General features: G+C 41.3%; 1 protein-coding gene across 3 annotated transcripts in view; it reads left to right on the top strand.

The window, feature by feature from the left end:
- The window catches only part of LOC143002465 (protein MTSS 1-like), a 48,212-nt gene that overhangs the window by 9,743 nt on the left and 12,416 nt on the right, over window positions 1–26,053 (top strand). For all 3 annotated transcript variants that reach the window (XM_076152575.1, XM_076152574.1, XM_076152573.1), the window contains exons 4-6: window positions 20,451–20,535; window positions 21,831–21,922; window positions 22,139–22,213. In XM_076152575.1, coding sequence (XP_076008690.1) covers window positions 20,451–20,535; window positions 21,831–21,922; window positions 22,139–22,213 — 252 coding nt within the window. The remainder of the gene's footprint in view (window positions 1–20,450; window positions 20,536–21,830; window positions 21,923–22,138; window positions 22,214–26,053) is intronic.

Raw genomic sequence — 26,053 nt, 5'->3', positions numbered from 1 at the left:
AAGCTGGAACTCTGGAGCCGCTTTACACTCCAAGTTTAAAGTGTGGAATTGGTGCACAGGCAACACTTTACAACTGACGGGGATTAAGGTGAGACAATAAATCACCAGAATCATCTCAAGGGGGAGAGACTTGTACGTGCACTTTTCTCTTCCCGACATAAAGTAAAGGTAAATTCCAGCGTACTAGTTTACAGTGAAATGAAGTGAGCGGAATGCTAAGGGGAGAAACTTTGGATAAAAGAAAGAACGAGAGACTCCAGTTTGCAGACAAAACCGTTCTATTCTCCTGTTATGCTCCATTATTTAAACGGTGAACTGAGCAAGACTGGATCCACACACACACACACGCATATGCGAGCGCGATTAGGTGAAACCACCTGTTTCGCTGTGTTCTGTTCAGATTTGGACCTTCTCCAAGCACATAGAGCTCTCTGCTTTGTTGTCTCAGTCTGATAAAGTTCACTGGAGTGTGCTTTGGCATCTCCCCACTTTTCTTTGTCTCCTCTTGGTTTTTCAACTACCTTTTGATCTCTACACAATATCTCTGCTAGGTTTTTGTTCTTTCTGCGATGTTCCGAGACATTATTTTCCTGTTATTGTTTTCTCCTTATGTCATTGTTTATACAGTGATTTGGATTTCTTCCTCCATTCTCATGTACTATTCTAGTATGTCCTGCTTTTCTGACTGTGTGCTTTCTTATTTTTTATCCAGCTGTTTTCTGTCTTCTGCCTTCTGCCTGTGCCTTTGTAGCTCTGTTTATCTTAGCAGTAGGTGCTTAGTGTGGACATCTTGACTTAGGCTAACTATGTGTTTTCCAAATGGCCGAGACTGTTTTCACTGCATGTCTAGACCACTAGTTGGCCGACCTCAACTTTCAACAAAGGGTTGAGCCAATCACGCTTCCATTTTCATACTGACGTCGTACAGAAAATATGGTTGATCAATTAAGAATTATTTTGTTTGAGCTTGCGGTTGCTCAATCAGTTTTGTGCTTTGCTGTTTCACATCAGTAACGTTTTAGATTCCGTTACATGTTGAAAGTTGTCCTGCCTTTAGCTCTTCTGGTGAAAGAAGATTTGCCAAGTTTCTCAAGTTTTGTTTGAATTCACACTGATCCACTTGCTCTTCAACTCTAAAGTATCTGCATTTCCAATGTCCACTGTTTTCTTCCTCTCTCATGTCTGCCCCACTTTTCTAACCTCTCGTTCTTTTTGGTGTCATTCAGATTTAGTCTCCTATTCCACTTCTCTCCTTCTGTACTCGCTCTCTTTCTCTCCTTCTCTGTCGTGCCCTCTTTCTCTCCCTGTCTTTGACCTCCTTCTATGTGTCTTCCATTTCTTTTTTCAACACATAAACTTTGAAACTGTCAGCGGACACGAAAACACTGCGTTAATGTGTTTTTTGTTTTGAGTCAAGAGTTTATCGAGGCGCACAGGAGCAGAATTGAAAATTGGAGTTATGATATGGGTGACGTTCAAGAACAGTTAAAAGAGCTTAAGGCTTTTAAGATAATTGGGGCACCAATTTAGCAAAATGGAGCACCAATTGATATTATAACATTCCAAAGATGCAGAGTATGGGGGTTATTAACTTTTTTTGTGCAATCAGTAACTAAAACTAGACAAATGGCCTTTGCTTAATATGTTCCCATTTTGGACTCGTCATATAAGAGGTGGGGCGGCTTCGTCTTGGCTGTTTCCTGGACAGAATTAGGCAATCCAAACCATATTCTGTCCCTCTGGAATTTTTAATCTGCAATGGCCATTTTTTGGAAAATAAGACAAAATGTCATTGAACCCATGATGAGGGGGAACTGGACAGATTACGGAGTAGAGGAAGAGAAGGCAATGAACAGAAGCTAGTTTGGAAAAAAATGTATCTCTTGTTTTTCCATATACTAGAAACCACTATCCTCTGTTTTGAATCAGATCATAGTCGCCCAGATGGGAGAAGTCTGTGTGACCACTTGGGTGTGCCTATTTTCGTATGCATGCGTGTCTTTCTTTAGCCTGTTTGCGCGCGCTCATCTGTGCATTCATGTATGCCAGTACTACTTCTTCCCGCCATCCCATTCACCGAGTGTGTGTGTGTGAGAGTGCGTGGAGTGTGAATTCTTTCCAGTCTTCCACAATGAGGAATCTGACAGCAAGCAGGCTGTCGGCTAGGATGAGGTCATTTCACACAGCAGCACAGAAGTTGTAAATGTCATAATGTAAATGGAGGACATGGAGGGGGCGAGGGAGACTGGCAGCACATATAAAGAGACGGAAAGAGAAGGGGAAAATTAGGTTTCAGTGTCTAAACCCAGTTGACACGATGGTTGGACCAGTTCACCAAATGCCCCAGATCGTCTCTCCATAAGTGTTTTTGTTTTGATCATTCTTGAGCTACACACAACATACTCACACGACTCCTCACTCCAGCCATAGCATAATAGTTTGTTCACGGTTTTCAAAAATAACTAGAGCTATGTCACATGTGGGTTGACAGCTGTCAGGACACTGTCTCTGCATGTTGGTGTGTATATTAATCCCAGTGGACCTGTCAGCAGCTCCGGTGTTGGGTCTGTCTGTCTGGACACGCCTGAATCTGTAAAGACAAAATAGACGCTGCCTTCGAGCCAGCATGTGGAAGCCTGTTCACATTGTGGAGCCTAGGAAGATGATATAGTTACACTAAAGTGTTTTTCAACACAATAATTGCTCCAATGAGCTAACCAGTTATTATATTATTAGACTTTTGAATGGCAATAACACAAATAAGTAGAGACATGGAAAAATACATTAACTAGACTCTTGCCTTTCGCCTGTGTAATGACTAAGTCAGCATGGAGATCTGTTTTGTAAATTTGACATGGAAACCGGTGTTTATCTTAGTCAGAAGCGATGCACGATATTATGACGCACGTGTCTATTGTTGTATTACGTCGTCATTATGAATAGGATAAACCAGTTCTTACACACATCCTGCGTGTTTGGAAGATAGCCAGCCGTTTTCAAGTCTCGTCATTAGAACGGCAATTGCCGTAATCAAACTGTTCCTAGATATCAGAGTAGGGAGTGAGATTGTTTCGCCAAGTTCCATATGAGATTTTCATTTCCTAGCCAACGTTTGTGTCACACATTGTTTTGGTTTAACTGTGAAATGATGCCTGAGTGATGGAAAATGTGGAGCTGCAGTAGTAATTGTATGTTTGACGAGATTAGATACAGATGACAGATGATTGCCTGAGAAAGGACAATTACAGATAATATAGAACATGAAGCATGCACTCAATAGGCGTTTTATTAGGTACACCCAACTAATCCGACGCAATCTGATCCAGCAGCCCTTGGGGAAATCCTATCTTTGTGAATCTCAAGTTTTGGTTAGTCAGGCCTTACTGGAGCTTTCTAAAGGAAACGTGTTTGAGGCAGTGCATGGCGTAATAAACATTTCAGAAATGCGGTGGTTTCTACCTTTTTTTACCTCCATTAGAGGAGAAAACCAAAATTCCAATCATACACATTTGGATATTGTGAGATGCAGGAATTATGGAGCTGTGTTGCTTATACTGAAGCCAAATCCCACCTTAGAAGCTACAACATCAAGAGATCTTTGAGTAATAGCAGTACATCAAACGATATGGCTTGATCTAAACTCAAAAGCACACGGTCTGCAATTGAAGCTGCTTTTTTGCACATAATCAAAGAGAGAGTCCGTAAAACAGCTACAGTTGTATTTCAGGAATAATAGTGTCTTTTTATAGGTAACTGACAGAGTTTCCATTGCTCCACACTGGCTAGCTGCTATTGGATCATCACAAAGTGGCTGTACTACACCTCTCTGACCTCTGTGCACTGCTGCGCACCAGTCCATTGTGTGACCTCAACCACTAACTTTAATGACTCTTCTCCTTATGGAATAGTTTAGTTCCATGGGGGCCCTTGTGTGCCGATAATGAGTTCAGCATCTGGTAGTAATGTCCACTTCAGTCTGTTGTGTTAAAAGGTTTTTAAAATGAAATGTGTCTGAATAAGACTGTTCCAGTTCATGCACGACTTTATATACAAACACAAAGGATAAACTTGAAGTGATTGTAGTATTATCTATTTCAATGATTTATATTGCACAGATGTGTTGAATGATGACAGATGTGGTTCATAGACCCACAAAGGACCGGTAAAGAATTATGGAAATTGCCAGAAGTTATTAGTAGTTGAATAATTCAAAAAAAGCTCTTCTAAATTCCTATCAACACAAACTATCCACTGATCTAAATCGCTAGGCAGGTTGTTGTTTGAGGCAATGGTATAGCTTGAGATATGAGATTGCTACACTGTGTTCTGATGAAATGCGAGGTACCTGTGCTGTAAGGCCCAGATGTCTCAGATTTACCATCTCCTACTTCTAGTCATCTGGTAATATACTTGACACCTCTACTAATGTGGAGCAGAGGCTGTCACATCTGCTATCTGTTATCTACGGCTGTCATAAGTTCACCCTTAAAATCATGAACTTGATGGGTCTTAAACAGAAATTGAAAAAGTGAGTTACAGCTAAATGGCTAAGCATACTGTATGCTATTAATGTTAATGTAAACGTATGCTGTTGCCACTTGGGTTTGCAAGTTTAGCTTCTTCCAAATTTCTGCTGACGTAGTGTGAAACGGTGATAATGTTTCCTCACGGTAATCGTCAAGTTTGTCTTAAGATTAAGCAGATCAGAATTTGTGTTTACTACTGATATGTAATGATGCAGGCCACTTATAGCAACCCGCTGAAAGGTAAGCTATGGTTTCTCTTGACTATACATTATATATAGCCATGCTTTCATGTCAACCCCACATTCACACCACATTCAAATGCAGCTGTGTCCTGCGTAAGTGCTTCAGGCTGAGCTGAGAGGAATACCATATTCCCAGTAGTAAATCAAAGCAACTGAACACTACAGTCATCGATACATATACATATTGCTCAGTCGAGGGAAAGGTTTTCAAAATGATCCATGACTAAGCTAATCTTCAATAGAGAACAGCAGAATCATTCTTAGTTTTGTATACATTTGCACAATTGGTGCATCCCTGTAGTCCCCTTGCATGGAATGGTTTCTCCCAAACTACTGCATATAAAGCTTCTATTTAGGATAAACAAGGTCGCTGAATGTTTCAGTGAATCAAAGATGCCAAAAAGTTTGCCTGTGAAGAGAAGGACCCTGTAGTGTTGTGCTAAGTGGTGAATGTGTATGCATGAGGTAAGTGGGGCCCAGAAAGCATACTTTGGAAAAACTGAGGGTAATTAATGAGACGAGAGTTCATTGAGAGTGACTGTATAACTGTGGGATTCATAAAGTTTACATAGGAGATAGCAGGAATATTTAGTGAGTGTGTGCACTTGCATTGGTTTGTGTGCGTGTAAGACATACTCAAATGTGTGTTTGCGTAAATACGTGTGTGCATATGTGTATATGCACTGGTTGTTTGTCAATGAGGCCTTTGTGTTGCGTCATTCCTCCTTCACTGTGTTGCTGGCTCTGAGGATTACAATGTATGCTACATGTTTTTAATGAACATTCAATATATTATAACAATGGAAGTAAAGATGTCAGATGCAGTTTGCTCTGCCCTGCATGTTGTGACATTGCATAGACCGATAAGTTTTACCCAAATGCACACTGGGTCCGCAGGCACTGTCGTGCAATGGTGATTGCTAAAAGGACAATACACACTGGAAACCAACTTGGAATGCACTCATCTCCAGATTTTCGTCGACAGTCTTCTGTCTAAATCTGTCATTGTGTTGCTCACTTGACTGAGCACCCTCAGTGCTCTCTGCCATAGACAGACCTCATACAGCGCCATGAAAAAAAGGCATCTTATAGAACAGCCGCTTTTCTGTGCGGCCCTCTCATGGCCTGGCCTCTGTTACAGAGCCGGCCGACATCATGAACTAGCCCACTGTCTCACTGTCTTCTCTGAATGGACCCTGTGCTGTCCTCTTTTCCACTCCAAGACCCAGTTCAGCCTGGCTGCTTTTAGTTCCTGTCCTCTGTCCGATACAGATTGGTATCCTGTTTCTAGATGAGCATCCCTTCTCTCAAGCCACCCTCTGTTCTCTTTTGTTCACCCTCTCCCTCATCCTGTCACTTTTGGAAGACTATTGCAACCATCATTTAAAAACAAAATTACTTAAATACATACGGAATGTATAGACTAATGAACCTCACACACACACACACACACACACATACGCGCAAGCAAGCACACACACACACAGATTGATGCAAGCAGATTGAAGTGCACTTGCATGAAATTGCGCATCCCTCTTGTCTCTCTCTCTTTCCCTCCCTCCCTCTCTCTCTGTCGCTCTGTCTCTCTCTCCCTCCCTCTCTCCGTCTCTCCCTCCCTCCCTCCCTCCCTCCCTCCCTTCCTCCCTCTCTCCCTCTCTCTCTCTCTCTGTCTCTCTCTCTGTCTCTCTCACACACACACACACACACACACACACACACACACACACACACACACACACACACACACACACACACACACACACACACAATAGACTCCTGCAAGAGATTTAGTGCTGTTCTGTTGTTTGAGGATTTATGAGTTCATCTCCTAGCCGTTTAGTTTGCACTATAAAACACATTTACAAAGAAAGAAAACAAGAATTATGTCTAAAAGATTCAGCTGCAAACATTCCACTTTAATTTGAACAGCTGCTCATTGATATTAAACATTCTTAGTGAGGTGCCAAAATTCCATTTACAACTTCATAGAACGGCTCACAAAAAGGTATTTATGTAAAGAAATTGGTTTAAAGGACAGATCTCATGTATTTGAGAACCAGAGCAAAGAAGGTCAGAGGCATTGATGATGTGGGAGCCACATTGGGGAAAGTCCTTTGTGCACTTGACTGTATGTGCGTATTTGCATGTCCGCACAAGTGTTTGTTGGCTTTAGCACTATTTACTCTTTGTTTTTGTTTGAACATGAACCCGGTTAGACCAGTGAGCGCTCGATTCTGCCGTCTGCTCCAGCAGCAATAGCTTACACACATTCAAAGCTGATTCAAAGCACACATTTCTCAGGCAAATGAGCGTTTGACTTGTGCTGCACTAGATAGGCGGTTTGCCAGACTTTGTTTAAGGCAAGAAACCAGGTTCAACCACTGATCTTTCGAAAAATGTATCTGTGGAAAGTGTCTTACGTTTGACCTTTCCTGCAGATGAAAAGGGAGAGGATGATTTAAGATTTGAATTAAATTTGAGAACATTAGAAAGATTTAGTTGTTTCATTTCAATATTGATTTTAATGTGTACCAAAGAGACACCTCCATGAAGGAAGATGAAGATATTGATTCATTGCCGTCATATTATATATAATAAGACAGCCATTATATTGATGGATGACATTTGGGCCTTCATAAAATTCATATTTCATCATTGTTTTGTTATTACAGTGCATGGATCAGATTGATTCTGTTCTTGCCTATACATTAAGATATTGGACTTCTTTATGAATCTCTTGGTGTGTATAATAATCCCAGAATTTATGTTGCTATGTTGAGATTTCCTTAATATTCACCACATAAAGAGAGACAAGAAGCCACTGCCCTCTGTGTGTTTACCTGCATCAGTACTCAGTGTTTCTATACTTGTGTTGTTTGTCTCAAGGCGGTGGCTCGTGCATGTGTATGCACTTATGGATCTACCTCACACATGTAAGTTCTGTGGGTTGTGTTAGTTTAGGTTTCTCACTCTTTACTTGCTTGTTAACATTAAACAGTCATTACCTCAGGAGCTCAGCCCAGCAGCTAGGCTTCTCCCAACACAGGCTACCTCTGTTCTCTACTGCCAAGCACACTGGATTTTAGATTTAGGAGAGTTTTAGTTAACTAAAGCCATGGTCAGAGCCCAGATATGATGCAGAGAATTATTGATCTGGTTCCTCAGGACAATTAAGGAGAACATTTGTTTAACCTGTTTTGTTTTCTGTAACAAAGAATTCAGCAGTATCTGCAGTATAATGGCTGAGTTCATGTGTTGCAGCCAGAAAGTGGAACATTTCAGAAGCATGCGTTTGATGAGCATTTGATTACTTTTCCCAAAAAGCTAAGTCATGTAAGATTGCCAGTTTGTTCTCAGAATTCAGTCTCTGTTCCCCATTTTCCCCTCTACTCTCATCTGCACCCTCACCTCCTGTCTATCTGGCCAGATAAAGGTTGTGTTTTGGTCAAGTGTACACAGCTGGTCGGTGACAGCATTTTCTGTTTATCGTCAGGGGCATTTATTTAGGGTGGAAGGGAAGGAGCGAGCGAGAGAGAGAGAGAGAGAGAGAGAGAGAGAGAGAGAGAGAGAGAGAGAGCGGTCAGATAAGAGGATGGACCAGGTTGTGTCTGGGGACTTAACGATTCAAAAATGTGTGTCAGTGTGCGCATTGGTGCATATGTGTGGGCGCAGAGTATCCAGCCTGTGACTTATTGTACTTGAGAAGAGATTGTTTAGCTGTACACGGTCAATTAAATGCAGACAAAACCACATACACACACAATCACACATAGTTGGAAACCATCGGCGCATTGCTGTGTACCACAGATGAGCCATCTGCTCAGGAGAACACTGTGTTGTTAGCTTGTTAGAGGTGCCCTTGAATCAAAAGTTCAAATAGTGTGCTTAGTCACTCCTGCCATAAGAAAACACTGCAACATGTAGATAAAAAGATATTAACCAAGTGAATGTTCTGCTGTTTGATTGGTGGATAAACTAGTCATCTCAGCATTAGTTTGATTTATGTTTGAAACAACTATACAATACATAGATCTACTCCAAATGAGTTCACCTTTAAGTGTGTTAGATAAAAGAGCCATTGTATTAGTTTAGGGGAGAAATGGTGGTTGAGGGGAGAAATAGTGGTTGAGTTCAGTCGGGTCTAGTTAGCCAGTCACTTGTTTGACTTCAGTGTCTTGTTCTGCCATAGACTTGCTGACTCTTCATAAAACTCTCAGTATGAATGATGTGTTTGTGTGGAGTGTGTGTGAGTGGGTGGATAGATGGATGTGGAGTGACACTGGGTTGGAGATGGAGAATGTCCCTTCACTGGCTCTTTGACAATTTTGGGGTCTCTCTCTCATACGCAAACAAATTCACATAAATATGGGCATGCAAAGACACACGCACACACACACACACTCACACTAGAAGTGATCAATGGATCATTATCGCAAACAAGGCAGCACTGTGTCTTACAAACAGTTCAGTCTCTCTGGTTTAAATTATCTGCAGTATCTCCCAGACTAAAGCCCTCTCAGTCACTCTCGATACAAGGAAACCAAAGATCACTTTCACATTCATGTAGTATACGGACTGCACAAGAGTATAAGAAAAACACAGTAGTATGTATGTAGACATTGAGTTATCTATTCCGTTTCAACTCTCTTCATACGTCCCAAATGTTGCACAGACCAGATTTAATACAATTTCGATCCAGTACAACTTGGCTTCCAGGTCAGGTCTTGGTTGCTGGGAGCCAAGAGGACATGTGAATATTTCTAGTTTCAAGCACAGAGCAGTTTAGGTCAGAGCTACAACTTTATTGCCTTCTCGTGTCTCTTCCATTACACCACAGATGTATTTGTTTCTAACTAAGTTTCGGAAAACCTTGTTAGTTTTCATACAGGACTCGTGCATCTAGTCTCTGTAAATTGTGTCTCATGTGGATTCCCCTCTCAGAAACAGTTTTCAGCATTTCCTCCCATTGTTCACATTCAAGTCACATTCATTAAAGATCATGCTGCGGTTTGCCTCTCACGTTAAGAAACAAACATTCTTCCACCTTCCACAATAGTCTTTTCACGATAACGTCCTTTCCGTTTTAGACCAGGGCCAATATTGACTTTCACCGCTATCAGCTATTCTAATGGTATAACCTTGAAGTCATCCTCCTATTGTCATTACCAGATAGTGATAAAAATAGCATAAATATTGATTGTTTAAGTGCTTTTAAATAGAATTGCTGATTAGATTACAGTAATGTGTGCTACTGGTCAAGTGTTATCTATATTTCTTCGAGCATCAGCATAAACGGCATCTTTCTCTCTTTCTACATTTTTCTTTTGTTATTTCCTCCTGTTTGCAAACAGGGAATAACACATGTGCACTAAATTATACCAATGGCTGTAAAAAATGCTATCACATCTAAATAACTGATGCCAGATATCTAACTCAGCGACACAGAAAATGCATTTTGACTGAATTTCGTGTAGCGTTTGAACTTTTTTTATTTATTTATTTATTCTGGCACGCACTAAAATTCCACTCTGAGCATTTTCAAGGACAGGCATCAACAAGAGTTCTTAGTAGCCACCCCCCCTTTCTTGCATTACCTGTTTTTTTATCAAGATATATCAAACCCCAGATCATGCAGGTTGTAACAGTGCTTCACATGGCTGCATTTTGATTTCTGTGTGATATTTAGAGTAGCAGCTTTTGCCTCCCCCACCTCTCAAATAGAAACAGTTTCTAATCTTGTAAACAGGTGAACGTGACCCAGATCCTGTCCCTCTTACCTGCGTGCAGTTTTCCACAGCATCTGTGAACCTCTGCCCCCTTACCTGTAAATGATTAACTGTGACATTGGACTTTAATAGTGTTTTAATCACATGCAGACTCTTTCTTGTTGACGTCAACGTACTGGGTCGTCATTTTCCAGAAGAGCTTTACAGCTCACAGTTACAATGGTAAGGATTTGTGGCCGAAAGTTAAATTTAGCAATGACACAGCTTCTTAGTTCTGTTAGTAGTCCCCTAAAGAAACGTATGGACTTTTACTTAGGCTTTTTTTTAGATTCATTTGGTTCATTGGTGTAGTGGTCCTAGTAATCCTTTCTGTCTGTCCTGTTGTGGAATGTGTGTCAGACGAGGGAGATTAGTGAAGAAGTGGGACACGGTGCTCAGAAAAGACTAAGCGTGGGCTCTGGAGTAATCTATTTTCTCTCACTCACTTTCTCTATTTCACTATCTCTCCATGTCTCTCCGAGGTCATTAAATAGGTGTTCAACCAACGACAACCTCACGCAAGTTTGAACCTTGTAGTTAAGTAAATCAAAGTCTCTTTTGGAATACTCGATTAAGCCTTTCTCACCGTTCGCTGAATGGACTCCATTTTCCCCCAGGAAGAAGGAAAATGCTGGACTTACCCACGAGACGTTCTGAGCCTCCGTTCCTGTCCTGACTTTGACCTCCCTTTGAACTGGCCAACTGCCTACTGACTTGATTAAATCGGTCACCATGTGGCATTATGGTTTCAAAGTCATTGAGACATCAGAGGGAAGGGCAGGAGAAGAGGACTGAGCCAGGATAAGAGGAAACTAAACTAACACAGAGAGCTTGGGCCTTATGAGAAAATGCGAGATCAGAGAAAGGAATACAAAGTAGACAAAAGCCATTCCTCTCTGCCCTACATATCCGCTACCTCCTACAGCTGATGCCAGTATGTACAGTAACGACGCAGCCGAGTAAGAACATTACAGTAAGAAACATGTAGCATATCAGTTCGTTTTGAAAGTATTTGCTAAAACAGGAATTATGGTCTCTTGTACTCATCCTGTAGAGTACCACATGCAAATTCTGCCTGGAGATCTGAACACAGTACAGTGCTCCTGCTTTATAGTTGGTCTCCTGGCAGATGCAACTTGCTATTTAATTTCTCTTGACCCAAATATTTGTTTCATGTCGTTTGTGTTTGCTTAAAAATCAAAATCTAAGGTATTTGAAACGAACGCAGTAGCCGTGTTGAACTTGTGCTAACCATACCTGTATCCACTTACATTTGAGTTGTGTTTTCGATTAAAACAAAGCCTTAGCCAAACATTTGACTGGTCCTATAGATGTGCAAATTGAGTTGAGTTTATAAAAAGTATGGCCCCCTAACATGCAGCTGTGCTTGCATCCTCTGCATGTATCTATCACTCCCATCATAGACACAGTACCCGATGCAGAACAACAATAGTGCTAATGATGATGTATTGCTAATGGGAAGCCCTATCTTTTACAAAAAAAAGGGACAGGATAATAAAGATGCCGGATGAAAAATAAGCACACAACACACTGCTGTTTCTGAATATGACAGGAAAACTAATGGTGGCATTTTGTAGAGAAAGAGCAATGCATTCTTGTTAACTTAATTGGTTCAAATCTTTTGGTTTAGTATCCGTTCATATCACGAGGCTGTGGGGGAGAGAGAGGGAAACAGGGAAGAGTAATGGAAAAGGAAGACGGAGCATCGGAAGAGACAACTCTGTAAGCAGCTGAATGGAAAGAAAGAGAGCAATGGTTGCAGTCGACAGATAGCTGCTCTCGTTTATCCTCTGCCTCAAGTCCTCGTTAGCATTCACACTGCAGAACCACACAGAGGTGGCACACAGGCACATGTGCTTCATCTCACATTACGCCTGTCCTTCCTGTCATCTGTTCTCTCTTTATTTTACCTCCAGTCTCTTTGTACTGTCTGGTAACTCCAGTTAACAATATAAATCCAAGTTAAGGCCTCAGTACAGTAAGGAGACATTTGGGGGGCAAATGGATGTCAACATACAGTGATTCAGACGCCATACTGCTCACAGTCTTCACTGACCTGTTCTCGTCTTTGGAAGCATACTGGGACTTTTAGCTTCCTTCTCCTGCATGCCCTTCTCTTTTCTGTTGCTCAATAACCTGTACAGTATGATACAGTATTAATGAGATGAATACACAGCGCCTCTTGGTGCCCCTTTTAATGCTCATGCATCCTTTTTTCCTCTCGGCCCTCTTACTGCACACTTACATTTTCCTGTTGGAATTTTCCAGTGAGCATTATGCCAACACTTGAATTTGAATTAATGTTCAAGCTACAGCGCTGCCGTAGCACGCAGACACACGTCCAGCTTCGGCTTATCCATCACCTCTGAAGAGAAGAGGAGATTGGTTGAATTGAAAATTAGAAATGTAGCTGTGCACCTTTTCACCTCATGAGTCCCACCAAGGACTTTGTGTTTAGTAGCTGTGGCACAAGAACCAATTGCTGCTGATCTGATTCTGACAAACTGCTTTACATACAGTAGTGGACAGATGAAACTTCATCCATCCAAAATCAATCCTCCAACAGTTTGTAATTGCGTTCGCTCTATTACATCAAAGCATGGTAACACAGACTCCCAGTATATCTAATCCCTGGCAGAGAGAGACAGAGACAGAGAGAATGAAATAATTAAAATAATAATATCAAGTAACAGTGCATGAGCATATCTGAAAGGCTTAAGGTGAAGGGAGCAGTGTAAAGGAGAGGAGGGTAATGAAATGTTCATTAGTATTCAGGGGGCATTTCACTGCATTGCAGTGGCATATTGACACATACAACTAGAGTTTGCAACATTTAAGGAATACAAATTCTGGTTATTTGTAGAATCACCTTGAGATAATGATATACAGGATGTCATGTACACACATCGTCATGGATTTGTCTTCCTACTAAAATTCACATCACATCTGATGTACTTTAGAGTAGGTAAAAATCTTGTGTTGTCATTGATTGATGCCTTTCTGTGAGCGGTTATATTGATTTTCTACATGACACTGCATACTTATACTGTAGAGTAATATCTGCTTTAGTAAGCCAGTACCCAGTTACATATTTGATCATTAAAGGTACACACAAATTAAAGGCCGCTATTATTTGTCTCAGTAGTTTAGTCGAACCATTGGCAGTTAAACTCAGCTTTAAGTCCAGTGTGCATGTACCTCTCCATTACAGATTGCATTTCCAGTGAGAAAGAGAGCTTTCCATGTTGATTCTCTCCCCTTTCCTTTTAACTTATCACCTCTCTCCTCATCTTCTCCTCTGTTCACCTCCTCATCTTTGGATAACAGCTGTCGTCAGCTGAAGTCAGTCAGTTGTGATTTTTTTTTTGTGTCAGCACTGCAGCAGGTGTGTGTCTTTGCACACCCACACATTTGCATGTGTGGGTGAGAGAGGCTAGACTTGCTGACCAGTGCGTGTGCGTGCGTGTGCGAGCACACAGGAAGACAGTCGGTCTGACTTTCTGTCAGCAGCTATTGATGAATGAAGAGGTGAGGTTTGGTTCCCAAGGAAACACTCGGCCAACTAAAGGACCAGGCTATTATAAGCGCTTGACCCTGGAGACCTTGCAGTATGCTCCCCATATAAACACCTCCCCTTCCACCGTTTGATTAAAATACTAAATTGATTTATAGGATAAAGTGGGCCCCATATTTGTAAAACTACACAAGTTCCATTGGAGAGACACTGATATTATCAAACAATGTATTGCTCTCACTGAAACATTTAACAACTGTTTATTGTTGAGAACAGGATTAGATGTCTAGCTTGATTTAATAATTTGCTTTCTAGATTTTGATTCAACTTAGAGAGCATACAAATCAATGAATGAATGAAAACCTAGCCTGTATCTAAGCAATGTGGGTGGTTCCATCTGGACATGCCAACTGCTCAACTGGGACTGTGTGTGTGTGTGTGCAGGCTTGGGATTTGTCATATGTCTGTCTCACAGACAGCTTTGGAATGTAAAGCAGTTCTGTATTCTGTCTGTGAAACACTTTAGGATTTGGGGCCATGGAACTCTACCCTGTCCAGACACTTTGTTGTCTCCCGTGTCTTTAAATTGATAAAGGAAACTGAAATCAAATTCCATCAAATACTTACTTTACTTACATAAAGTACAGAAACTCACCTAAAGTCAGTACTGTTGCTGAGTATCAGACATTTACGAGAAAGTCAAAATATTGTATTCTGCCTTCATTCAAGTCCTGTGTCTTTGCATATGTGGGTGTGTGTGAAACCCACATGACTGCTTCTTAGTTAACCTCATGTTAGTGCCTCTCCTCTTGGTGTTTTCTCCAGCTCTCTAATTAGTTGGTGAACAGATCGCTTTACCCCTGTGTGTGTGTGTGTGTGTGTGTGTGTGTGTGTGTGTGTGTGTGTGTGTGTGTGTGTGTGTGTGTGTGTGTGTGTGTGTGTGTGTGTGTGTGTGTGTGTGTGTGTGTGTGCGTGTGTGTGTGTGTGCGTGTGCGTGTGCGTGCGTGCGTGTGTGTGCGTGCGTGCGCGTGCGTAAGTGCATGTGTGTCCAGCTGCATGGTTTCCAGTCTCTTATCAGCGTAACCACTGGCCCATCGTAACAGCGGCCATCTGGTGCCCATACACAGTCCACCTCCCTTCTCCAAATGTCTTAACCACCCAAACCAGTTCACTTTCTTTTTCAATTGATTTTCTTTCCCTCAAATTTCCCTCATTATCCTGCTTTATTCATTTTATTCTTCATCATCTCAACACTCCTTCCTCGACTGTCTCTCCTCCTGATCTCCCACCTTCAGGTCTAAACCACCCTCCTCCTCCTCCTCCTCCTCCTCCTCCTCTTACTCAGCCTCCCTGACGATAATGACTGGGCAGAATCTCTTCAAAGGTCCCGATAGTGTCAGCCTCCTTATGGCTTGGCTTGTAGCCTAAATGTATAGGGATGCTTATTTTAGAACCGATACAGTTCCTCCTTCCGTCATTTGCCCTCCTTCATTAATCACTCATCTTTCCATCTTTATCTTTGCTTTAATGCTCTTTCCCCCTTCCATCCTCTCTAATGTCAAGCTGAGATCCATTTAAAGATGTAGACCTTCCTCGTCCCTAATGTGTAGCACATGCTTTGCTGAAGGCGTTTACCAGAAATAAACTATAGTTCTTATTTTTAGAAAGGGCACACCACAGAATTGTATCCTTTTAAATAGCAGAAACAGTTTGTTACAGGAAGAAAATGGCAATATCAATCTCAATTTCAGCCTGGACAAGTGAGATTTTGGCCCCTAAATAGAGGGTAAGATGGCTTTAAAGTCCCTGGACACCCAGACAGGTGTTTTCAGTCATTGCAGCTTATCAGACCTCTTTCCAGGTGGAAATTGTGGGGAGCTATGTGCTTGACTAAATGCTAGTCTAAACAATGAAGCAGCACTATGGACTAAGCTGTTGTCCTTCTTTTGTAGTCACCAAAGTTATGTTTTACAAGCCATTATGATTCTCTTATAAACTATATAAACATCTTACAATCTCTTGTATTAGTATTATGTCACAAGTTGTATTCCTGTGGCAACATGACTTGTGATTGTTATGTAATACAGACAGAAGCAGGAAATTTGTGTGGCGTTTAGTTACACAACCTGCTGCTTTAGGTGGAATCCATCCAGCAAGCAGGTTTTAACAAGTGATATTGTAATGAGTATTGATGTAACTGTCATTGTAATCTATACATTGTCCTTCTGTCCTTATCCCACTCTGAATTCTTTCTTTCAAAACACTTGCATATACACACACACACAAATCATTTATGTCCGCTGTACAAATACTAGTACACGAGGACAATAACACACACATTTGCATTTCTTTGCCAACTGTCATCATATTACAACTATCCACATTACAGAGCAAAGATGATGCTGACAAGACAAGATTGAACAGTGTTACAGTATTTTCGTGTAGCCATTGTTTAAGTAATCCTAAACTCTTATGGGCCCCTTAAAACCAGCATGTCTGCATATCCCAGTCTGCACATATGCTCACACATTCACACCCACACTCTCTTGCTTGCAGACTGTCCCCAGCGGAGTGTGACATTCCAAGGAACAGTCTAGAAGGGGGTTGAGGACAGTGACACAAATTTGGCACCTCAGTATTGCACAAAACAAATGGCCATTCTGTCTTTCCCATAGTCTTACTCCCTCTCTTTCACACACACACACACACACACACACAAAGGTAAACAAACTGTAACAACAAAACAAATGTGTCTGGACAAAATGCCACAGATACAGAGACACCAAAAGGTTCAAAATAATGCCAAAATGCCAGAGGTTAGTGGCCATATATGTATGTTTGCTGCATTTGCCACGATAAGCCAGCAAGACAAACATACAAGATTTCATCATCATTTAGAAATATGTGTATACTCCAGAGTGCAGCTTACAGTGTGCTTTTGGATTTGTGTTTATGTTTGAATGGTTAAGTATTGGTGGTGCAATAGATAATGACACTTTCTAAACAACCATGTCACACTGCAGCTATGTCTACTGACAGCCAGCTATGCAACCTTACAAATGCACACAAACACACACCAGCAGTTTGGCCTGGCTCCCCCTTTCTCTCTCTTTGTGTGTGTGTATGTGTCAGACAACTGGAACTGCCAGTGCTATTGGCAGCTATTTCTATCCATGGTTCACTGGGTGCTACAGAGAAGAAGATGTATAGTCGTGTGCTAACAGAGACTTTATTCTAAGAGCAGTGAAACCACTCACACACGCAGTGTTCAACTCTTTAAGTAAATTGGAAGCGTCTAATTTTGACCTGATATCTATCCTTGGCCAGTGTCCTCATACTTAGGGTCCTAATACTTGTGTGTGCGCTCATACAAGTCTACCCCATACTTAATGTGTCAAAGTAAATTACAGTGAAAAGGTCTTTCTATCTAAACCCCATTATGCTGAAATGCTTTCATTCGATATAGATGATGGATTTGTAAACATGATAAACCTGTCTGTGCAGCCACAGTGATGTCAATCAATGTGTCTCAAATACAGCAGAGGATCTGGCCCAGTGTATATATGGCCCGCTGCTCTGTGCCACATGCTGTCCTGCTGTGCTGTGCATTCTATGGGACTGCATGTATAGACGAAGAGTTGCATTGTGCTTGCCAGAGTCAGCTGTCAGTCACTTTAAAGGGAGAGGCTCTTACCCAATACCACTTCAGGAGCCATAGTCAAATGTAGCACAAATCCCCACCCCCATCCAAACACACACACACGCACACAGAGTTTCCACGGTAACTGGCCGTCACGGCCACATCAGCCAGCTCCCTGCTGTGACAAGAGACAGTGAGAGAGCAGAGAAAGAAGCCTCTTTCACCCTTGCAGTATGTGGCATTAATAAATTATCTTAACTCAACAAAGGATCATGATCATCATGTACTGTGTGAAACATTTGTTACATTAAGCAGTTTTAGTCACCATGCTCTTAAAAAAAATGTTATAATACAAAATAGATGCAGTTTATGAATGTGTCCTTATTCCAAACTCTGGCATGTCAGCAACAGCCTCATTCAGATATCTGTGCCTTAAGAAAACATTGTGCACACATGAACCCATGCAGAAAGCCAAGAAGACATTTTGAACCTTCCCTATAAATGCAGTAGAAACACTTTGGATTTTCTGCTTTCTTCACCAACACACATGTATTGAAATCTATAACTCTGCATGCACAGACAAACTCCCCCACAACCCCCCTATTTGATTGCACAAAGAAGGCTCCTTCCCCACAGCACAGACTGGACCGTCTCATGTAAAAGGGAGCGATGTGGAGTGTGTTTTTTTTGGCTCTGTGGTCTGCGAAAGAGAGGGAGGCCTCCTGTGGCACTGTGGTATCTATTGACCACACCCTCTGAAATAACAAGTAAGACATAGTCAGTGAGAGAGGGGTGGATGGATAGATGGATGGGTGATTAAACATGTCAACCAAGGAATGAATAAGTATTTTAGTATATATGAGAAAGGCCTTGTATGGAGTGTATTAGCCACACCCTATCCAATAACAAGTACCCACAGTAAAAGGGGAAGGGGTGAATGAATGGATAGAGGGAAAGAAGTGGAGAACATAATCGGGCTCAGTGGGATGAACATTAGATCATAAGTCATTGAATTGAATTGAGCGGAACATTTTTATTCGTCATTTAGAATTATCCTCATTCAGCGCTCCAGTATTTATGTGTGCCTGTGCGTTGCCTCTTTGTCTGCTTTTTTGAAGAGAGGAACAAATGGAGATTGTTTAAAAACTTGTTCTTAGGCGTCCTGATTATGTAAAACCTGACACTGACTGAGGGCAGCTGCTTTGATTTCTGTGGAACAAGGGAGATAGTTTGCCGCTCCGACTTGTATATCGTCACATGCAAGCTGGATCAGACTAACTTTTTGCACATTTTATAACACTTTCTAACACCATAATGGCTACATCAGATTGACTTGTTATAAATCAGGGCTTCAGACAAGAGAAGCATTATGCACATTAACTCTCACATGTTGTCACTCATTGCCCTGCGGAACAGAGACATTTGGCAGTTGTGTTCTAAGCATGAACTTTGGGGTCAAGATTTTCCGTGACCTCTGATGTAGTCGCCTCAAGGATGCTAAAATCATTTGGTGGAGTCTGAAATACAGTTGCAGAAACTGTTTGCACGTCATCATGCATTACTAAGAGTTGATATTAAAGTAGTGGCCATGAGGACAGAATAAAGGTTTCAAACAAACGTCTCTGTTCACATCTTACAATGAGCATGAAAGCTTATGTCTGTGCTCTTGTTGCGAATATTGAAGTCGCTGTGGTAATAATCATCCAGTTCTTGTCGGGGGCAGGTTTTGAGCAAATTGGAGATGTAGAGCTTTTTCTCCCAGTTCAAAGATCCTCCAAACACCATGGGGTGCGCTGTACCGCTCCTACAGGCTCTTTTCTCCGCGGCGTGAACCCTGTTGCAGAGTAAATGGCAGTTGTGTTTGTTTGTGTATGTGTGTGTGACAGTGTGTTAGAGGGAGTTTGGTTGCAATTATTTGATGTGACGCGTGAATCCTCTCCCAGCAGTGCGGGCCTTTCTGCTGTCAGCGCAGTCTTTGCTGCCTGCAGAGACACACACACAGAGCTGTCACTCATTCACATACCCTCACACACTCAGGTTCACAGAACAGACGCACACAAACACACAAACACGCACACCCAGCGTAGTGCGTTTGTCTCAAAGAGGAACAGGATAGTCGCGCTGAACAGACAGACAATAGTTGTGTCAGTCTGTACTTTGCTGTCCAGCCTTAGGCTTCCCAGTTGACCACAGGTTAGGTTGAGTGACATTCACCTCAAGCATATTTTGAGGCTCCAGTCCCAACTTCCCATCATTGCTTTCTACCCCTCTTTATGTTGTAAATCTTTAACACAGTGTTTTCCCACAATTCCATGTCTGTTATGAGTAAATTTATTGATATGTATATATTTATTTTTCCCTCAGCATTTCTCATAACTCATTTCACATCTGATCTCATACTCAGTATTTTAAATACAATTCATAGCCTTTGTGATACAAACCACAACCAAAACCTATGCAAAAAAATGTAATTACAGCACTACGATGTCACAAGGGGGAAACATTTATTACAAGATTGCTTAACTCTTATTTGACCTTCAGCATTCTCGCTTGGTTTCCTCGCCTCTGGCATTCCTCTCAATTTCGCAACTGTTTAGCTATTAGATTTATGCAGATACTTTGACCTCCATGAATATTTTACGTTTTAACCTTTACAAGGCCATTGTAGTATCTGTTCATACAGGGATAAATTGTTGTCCTATTGCTTTTTAATAGTAAATTCTTGTCTTATCTTTGTTTCAGGTGGGACGCGGGACATTGGCTCAGCTTTGACCAGGATGTGTATGAGACATCGCAGCATCGAGGCCAAACTCAAGCAGTTCTCCATGTAAGGAACTTTACACACTGGGTCAGGGTGCACCATACTGTTGACATTTACCAACACAAATAATCTGCTGTAATGTATCCCTTGTATAAGTTTGGTGAGCACTTGGATTGGAAGTAAGGGTTAGAGAAGTATGAATTTCATTTGGGGTTATCATGTCAACACCTCCCATTGCGTGGGAGGCGTGGATATAGGGTTTGGATAAATTAGATCAGACGGAGCAGAAGTTCAATGAAATTCTACTATTTTTGTCTTACTTGATCAAATAAAAAACATGCTACACCACAGATCATTTCTGGCTGTCAAAGATAAGCTTTATAAATGGCTCCAAGTTTATCTCTAAATGTATGTTTATTTATATACAAGTAGCTTACATGAGGCAAACATAAGCCCTCAGTTTCATCTATATCCAGATTCTTCTTATCCTAAATGTCTTGCGTGTCCGTCTGTTTCTCTGAATGCCCCCTGTAGTGGAATGCTGAGAAAGAGACGATTTGTCTGGCGACCTAAGCATCTGTAATGTTTCTCTGAAGCCATACACACTCAGTCTCTCTCACACACTTTACGCAGACAGGGGGCTCTCTAATTTCAGTTGGCATTTTAGTAGAGATTCCACTTGGATCTCCATAGCAGGGGCTGTACGCAAGAGGGGACTATAGTCCCCACCCACCCATTTACACACACACACACACACACACACACACACACACACACACACACACACACACACACACACACACACACACACACACACACACACACACACACACACACACACACACACACTTGACATGTCTGCAGGGGGGTGAAGTCTAATTTTAGGTGCATCCACTATGCCTGCAGCTGCCCAACTCTCACAGTCATAGCTACACACTTACGCCTGCACATACACACACACACACACATAAACAATATACACATCTTGGAGGGAGAGCGCGGGTGGGTAATGATTGACAGACATGACTGCTCAAGCCTCTTACTTCTTCTTGTGATACACAGTGTGACACAAGGAGACCCGTCTCTCACCACCCAAGGAGACCCGTCTCTTACCACCCATCTCCCTCTCTCTCTCTCTCTTTTTAATCTGTTTATGATTGACACACAAGACTATACATTGAAATGCAGAAAGTCAAACTTGAAACCTAAACACTGAGTGATACATTTTTCAGACAGACTACTAGACACATTGACTGAAGATGCAAGTAAACTAAAAGTTTGCGGCTTGTAATCGGATCTCAGGACTGAAAATGTGTTTGAGTACAAACCAGGTCATAAACTGTATTGTTTCTGTTTCCCAGGTGCTTTCTTGAGGGTCTGATCAACCCTCTACAGGACCAGATGGAGGAGTGGAAGAAAGGAGTCAACATTCTGGACAAGGACCATGCCAAAGGTCGGTCAAAACACACATATTCACTACGCTCTGAGACATAAACTAGTTCAATGCCTTGATATTAACCATTGAAGCAATATAAACTGTCAATGACAATGCTTAAGCTTATCATATTTTATGTAACGCATACAATATTATTCATTATTTGGACATGTGTCTTAGTACCAAGAACCCACTCCGTTAGTTGACCTTTTCACCTTTTCTGTCCGAACCCAGAGTACAAGAGAGCTAGGCAGGAAATTAAGAAGAAGTCCTCGGACACTCTGAAACTTCAGAAGAAGGCAAAGAAAGGTAAAGAAACCTGCGCTTAATCTCCTCTTTAAGATTCAAGTTAAACTAGAAAGTCTTCGGCACCCTGATTCAGGTAGGATGGAGACTTTTATTTGCAAGTACGGTATTGGATCAAATCAAGTGAGCGGTCACACCCTTTTGCACAGATCTGTCCGTGTTCTAAATTACCTGATTTGCTAAGTAGGTTGTCCATATGGTGACTAGGCCCCAAGATGTAGTTGGTTTTAAAACTATCTATCTAGTTAACATATGTTGTGTTCTTTGGTAAATGGATCACATCGTGAGTCGGTCATATTTGTTCAGTGTCATCAGATATTGCTGTTGTTGTATTTACCAAAAACCAACCTCTCAGCAGGGAGTCGGCTTTCAGGAATAAATACGTCACATTTTTTTCAACTTAATTATTTAGAACATCTTTTGATTTTGATGAAGAAACTGGCACAACATCCAATGTGGCTATGTGATGTTTTCACCCATCAATATGGGTTTAGAAAAAAGGCGTTCGTCCCCCACCCGATTATTCATACGCAGGTCTTGCAAAGCTAAACATTACCTTACTTGGTAAACACTCACTTGGAGAGCAGGAGCATTTTTCTCTGCACTTCACTTGGCCCAAACTCTATATACACTTTCATCTACCCAGAGAAAAAGTTACCATAAACAGACAGGGGATTAGATGAATGTGCGTCCAGGATGTTTTTGGATGTTGACAGCCTCAGGTTTCGCTTCACGTCTCACATTCCTTAAGTCGAGAGATCTCCAGAAAGCGCTGCAACGATCATTCGCCAAAAAATGTGAGCTAGTGGTTCTGACTCTTCTTATATTCTAGCTTTGTGGACATCAGCATATACTTTAACTTGTGTTGACTGTACGAGAAAACTAAAGCTGTTGCATAAGGCCTGTGTCACTCCTTTTTCAGCTATTTGTACTAAACACAGGAATAGTACAGACGTGTGTTCACAAAACATTTTTTGATTTGACATTAAACACTGCTTACATAAGCACAGGTTAGTAGCAGTTACTTATTTTTTTTATTTTTTTTCTCATATTGTTTTGAATGATGTGAGACACACCAAAGTAATACCTTTTCATTTAAATGGTTTGTGTGATGTATAGGTTTTAGGTTGTTGCTATTAGTTTCAGCTGATGCGACCTTTAAAAAACAAGATGACAGAGAGTCTGTGCTATGTCCATACTGACAGTTGCATAGAAACCTGTCAAATATATTTTTTTATGAACCAAATCAAAGTCTTTATTTTTAAAGTCTTAATTACCTGAAGACAGGCTTTAAGCTCTTTAGTGCCTAAATTTGTTCGAAGATTTTCTAAGACATACCGAATGCATCACTATATTTTCCTGGTGGTATAGGCATGCTGTAACATGCTAGAACAGGCATCTATTGTAGATACTTGGGGCTGCACCTCTAGGTCCTAGCCTGGTGCTTAGTGCTGGCAGTCTTTCAGTTGACTTGGATCTTTTTCCTCTCCCTGCCCCCATGTGGTTCTGATTCCACCCTTCTCCTTATGCTGCACTGCAGCTGATACTGTAGGTAAGTCAGCCTGTGGTACATACTCTGTCCAGATTGTTGCTTATCCCATAATGCTTAACCAAGCATCTTGGTTGCATTGTGACAATGCAGATCATTAACTAAAATAAGAATAGACAAAGCAAAACATTGGCATGCTTAATATTTCTACAGATATGACAAATGATTATGCACCACCTGTGGTTGCATATTTGCATATCTAATGCAGCCTGTTCATGTTGGGCTCATACTTGTCTGCAATCTGCTGCTCCCTATCAGTTTTGCCTAAAGGTAACAGAACCTACACTCATAGTTCTGTGAAGTTTATTTCTATCACCTCTTCTTTCATCATTGCTGTTGTGTCCTCCTTTGTGGTCAAACCATTGTGTGTTTTCTCTGCACACACACACACACACACACACACACACACACACACACACACACACACATGCTCTACTAGTCTTAAATGGTGCCCAATGTGCTTCTCCCACGCCTGGCTCATCTAATATATTTGCAACACACGGGAGACGGATATAGGAATACATTCCCCTTGAAGTCAAAGACTCACTCCATTTAGCATTACCTTATCCAGATACCAAAGCCCTTCTGTTGGACTTATTTTTGAGTCTGTGTGTGTGTGTGATGTTTGACATGTGTCTTGTGAGGGTGTTTTTCTCAGCCCAGACCCCAGCCTCACTAAGAAAAAGCCTGTGACTGCAAACTAATGTAATAATTGGTCATGTGGAAGCTGGGGAGGATAATCTCATTTGCCTGTTTGTGCAGACTTTATCTACATGTGCACACACAGCAGGCCGGTTTGGCCCAACCAATATAAATCTGGCCCATCCATTGAATTTCTGGCTGGTGTGTTTGATAGAAACATCATTAAAATAACCCAAATCCTGATCCTACATGATATGTAGTTGTTTTTGTTTTGTTTTTTATTTCTGTTTTTACACATCACATCAAATCCTTAATAAGCTAACTAGTTACTGAAGAAAAATGTGTTTAATACAGCGATTATGTACAAGCGTCTGATCTACATCTTCTAGCCAAAAACATGTAAACAACTTAAATTGAGATACCAGACGAGAAGCAATACTTGCACCCACTAATGTAATCCAGCACATGGGTCCTGCTGTAAATCTCTCCCCTGTGATGCTTTTATTGTTAGTTTTTTATTGTCAGAGTGGTGTTGGGGGCGAGCTTTGCATGGGCTGTAAAAGGCCTCCAAGTTTGATCTCATCCTTCTTATATTTTGGATTTTGAAACCATATAAGGTCAAAGAGTACTTCAACACCAATGGCAGGATTGTTGTTATATATTTTCCATCACAAAACAAAGCCAAGAATGCAGGATTATTAATGTTTCAACTATAATACACCAGGTACAGGGGAAAATGCAGTTCAAAATTATAACTATATATAAGGAACTAGAAATCAGCCCTAACTTGATGCTTGATATTACTCTTTTTGTTGAAGTAGGTGATAGTAACATTCAAATTCCCTTTTATACTGTAGGTAACATTAAGATGAATAAACCGAAGTTCTCTGCGTCCATAAAAACGTTCTGGTCATAAGGTTAAAATGATCTGGGGGGAAAAAACAAAACGTGTAATTTGACAAGTCAGCGTAGTTGGTGATCATTGACCTTCAAGTGAACTTCAGAGTGTTTGTCTGTGGTCAAAGAGAAAGAGGAAGTAGCAATCAGGCCCTTGTCATTCATGTAGCTGTACAGACAGGAGTTGTGGCACACAAACCAGGAATGTGCATAGAACCTACGCTCAGCCCATACCAGACACAATGTCATAACATAACAGTAGCTAAAGTTCAGCACTAACAACCCCTCTGTTTACCACAGGCTGTCATTTAAAGCCAAAATGCCCCTGCGTTGTCTGTAATGAATACAGTACACAACATGGTACAAGTTCCTTTGTGGGGATTAAATTCTGTGCCCATTTGAACAAAGCAAAAACCCTCAGTACCTCAGATCGGTTATTAACATTTGCTTTGTCTACTAACTACGGCCTTTACATCCAATTGCACTTTACTTTAGCAGTAGTCAAGCAGATGCACCCATTTTTGTCCCTGAGCTTCTGTGCAGCACTCCCTGCAATATCCCTGCAATTACATCCTTTCACAACTCAATGCTGCATAATGGTTTAGTCTGCTATTTTGAGGGCAGTAGTGTTAGGCGTTATTGCCAAAATGAAACTGCTGTTGACACTCAGTGGTGTAAAGGACAAAAAGGTTGGGCATCCAAAGAAACTCATCAAAACTCTTGCATAACATCTCACTACACTGTTTTCATCGTCA

The sequence above is a fragment of the Genypterus blacodes genome, unplaced genomic scaffold (genome assembly GCF_046128005.1).
Source record: "Genypterus blacodes isolate CSIRO-AG114 ecotype Tasmania unplaced genomic scaffold, CSIRO-AGI_Gbla_v1 ptg000057l_1, whole genome shotgun sequence".
In the NCBI taxonomy this organism is placed as follows: Eukaryota; Metazoa; Chordata; class Actinopteri; order Ophidiiformes; family Ophidiidae; genus Genypterus; species Genypterus blacodes.
This window is presented reverse-complemented; position numbering and strand designations above follow the sequence as displayed.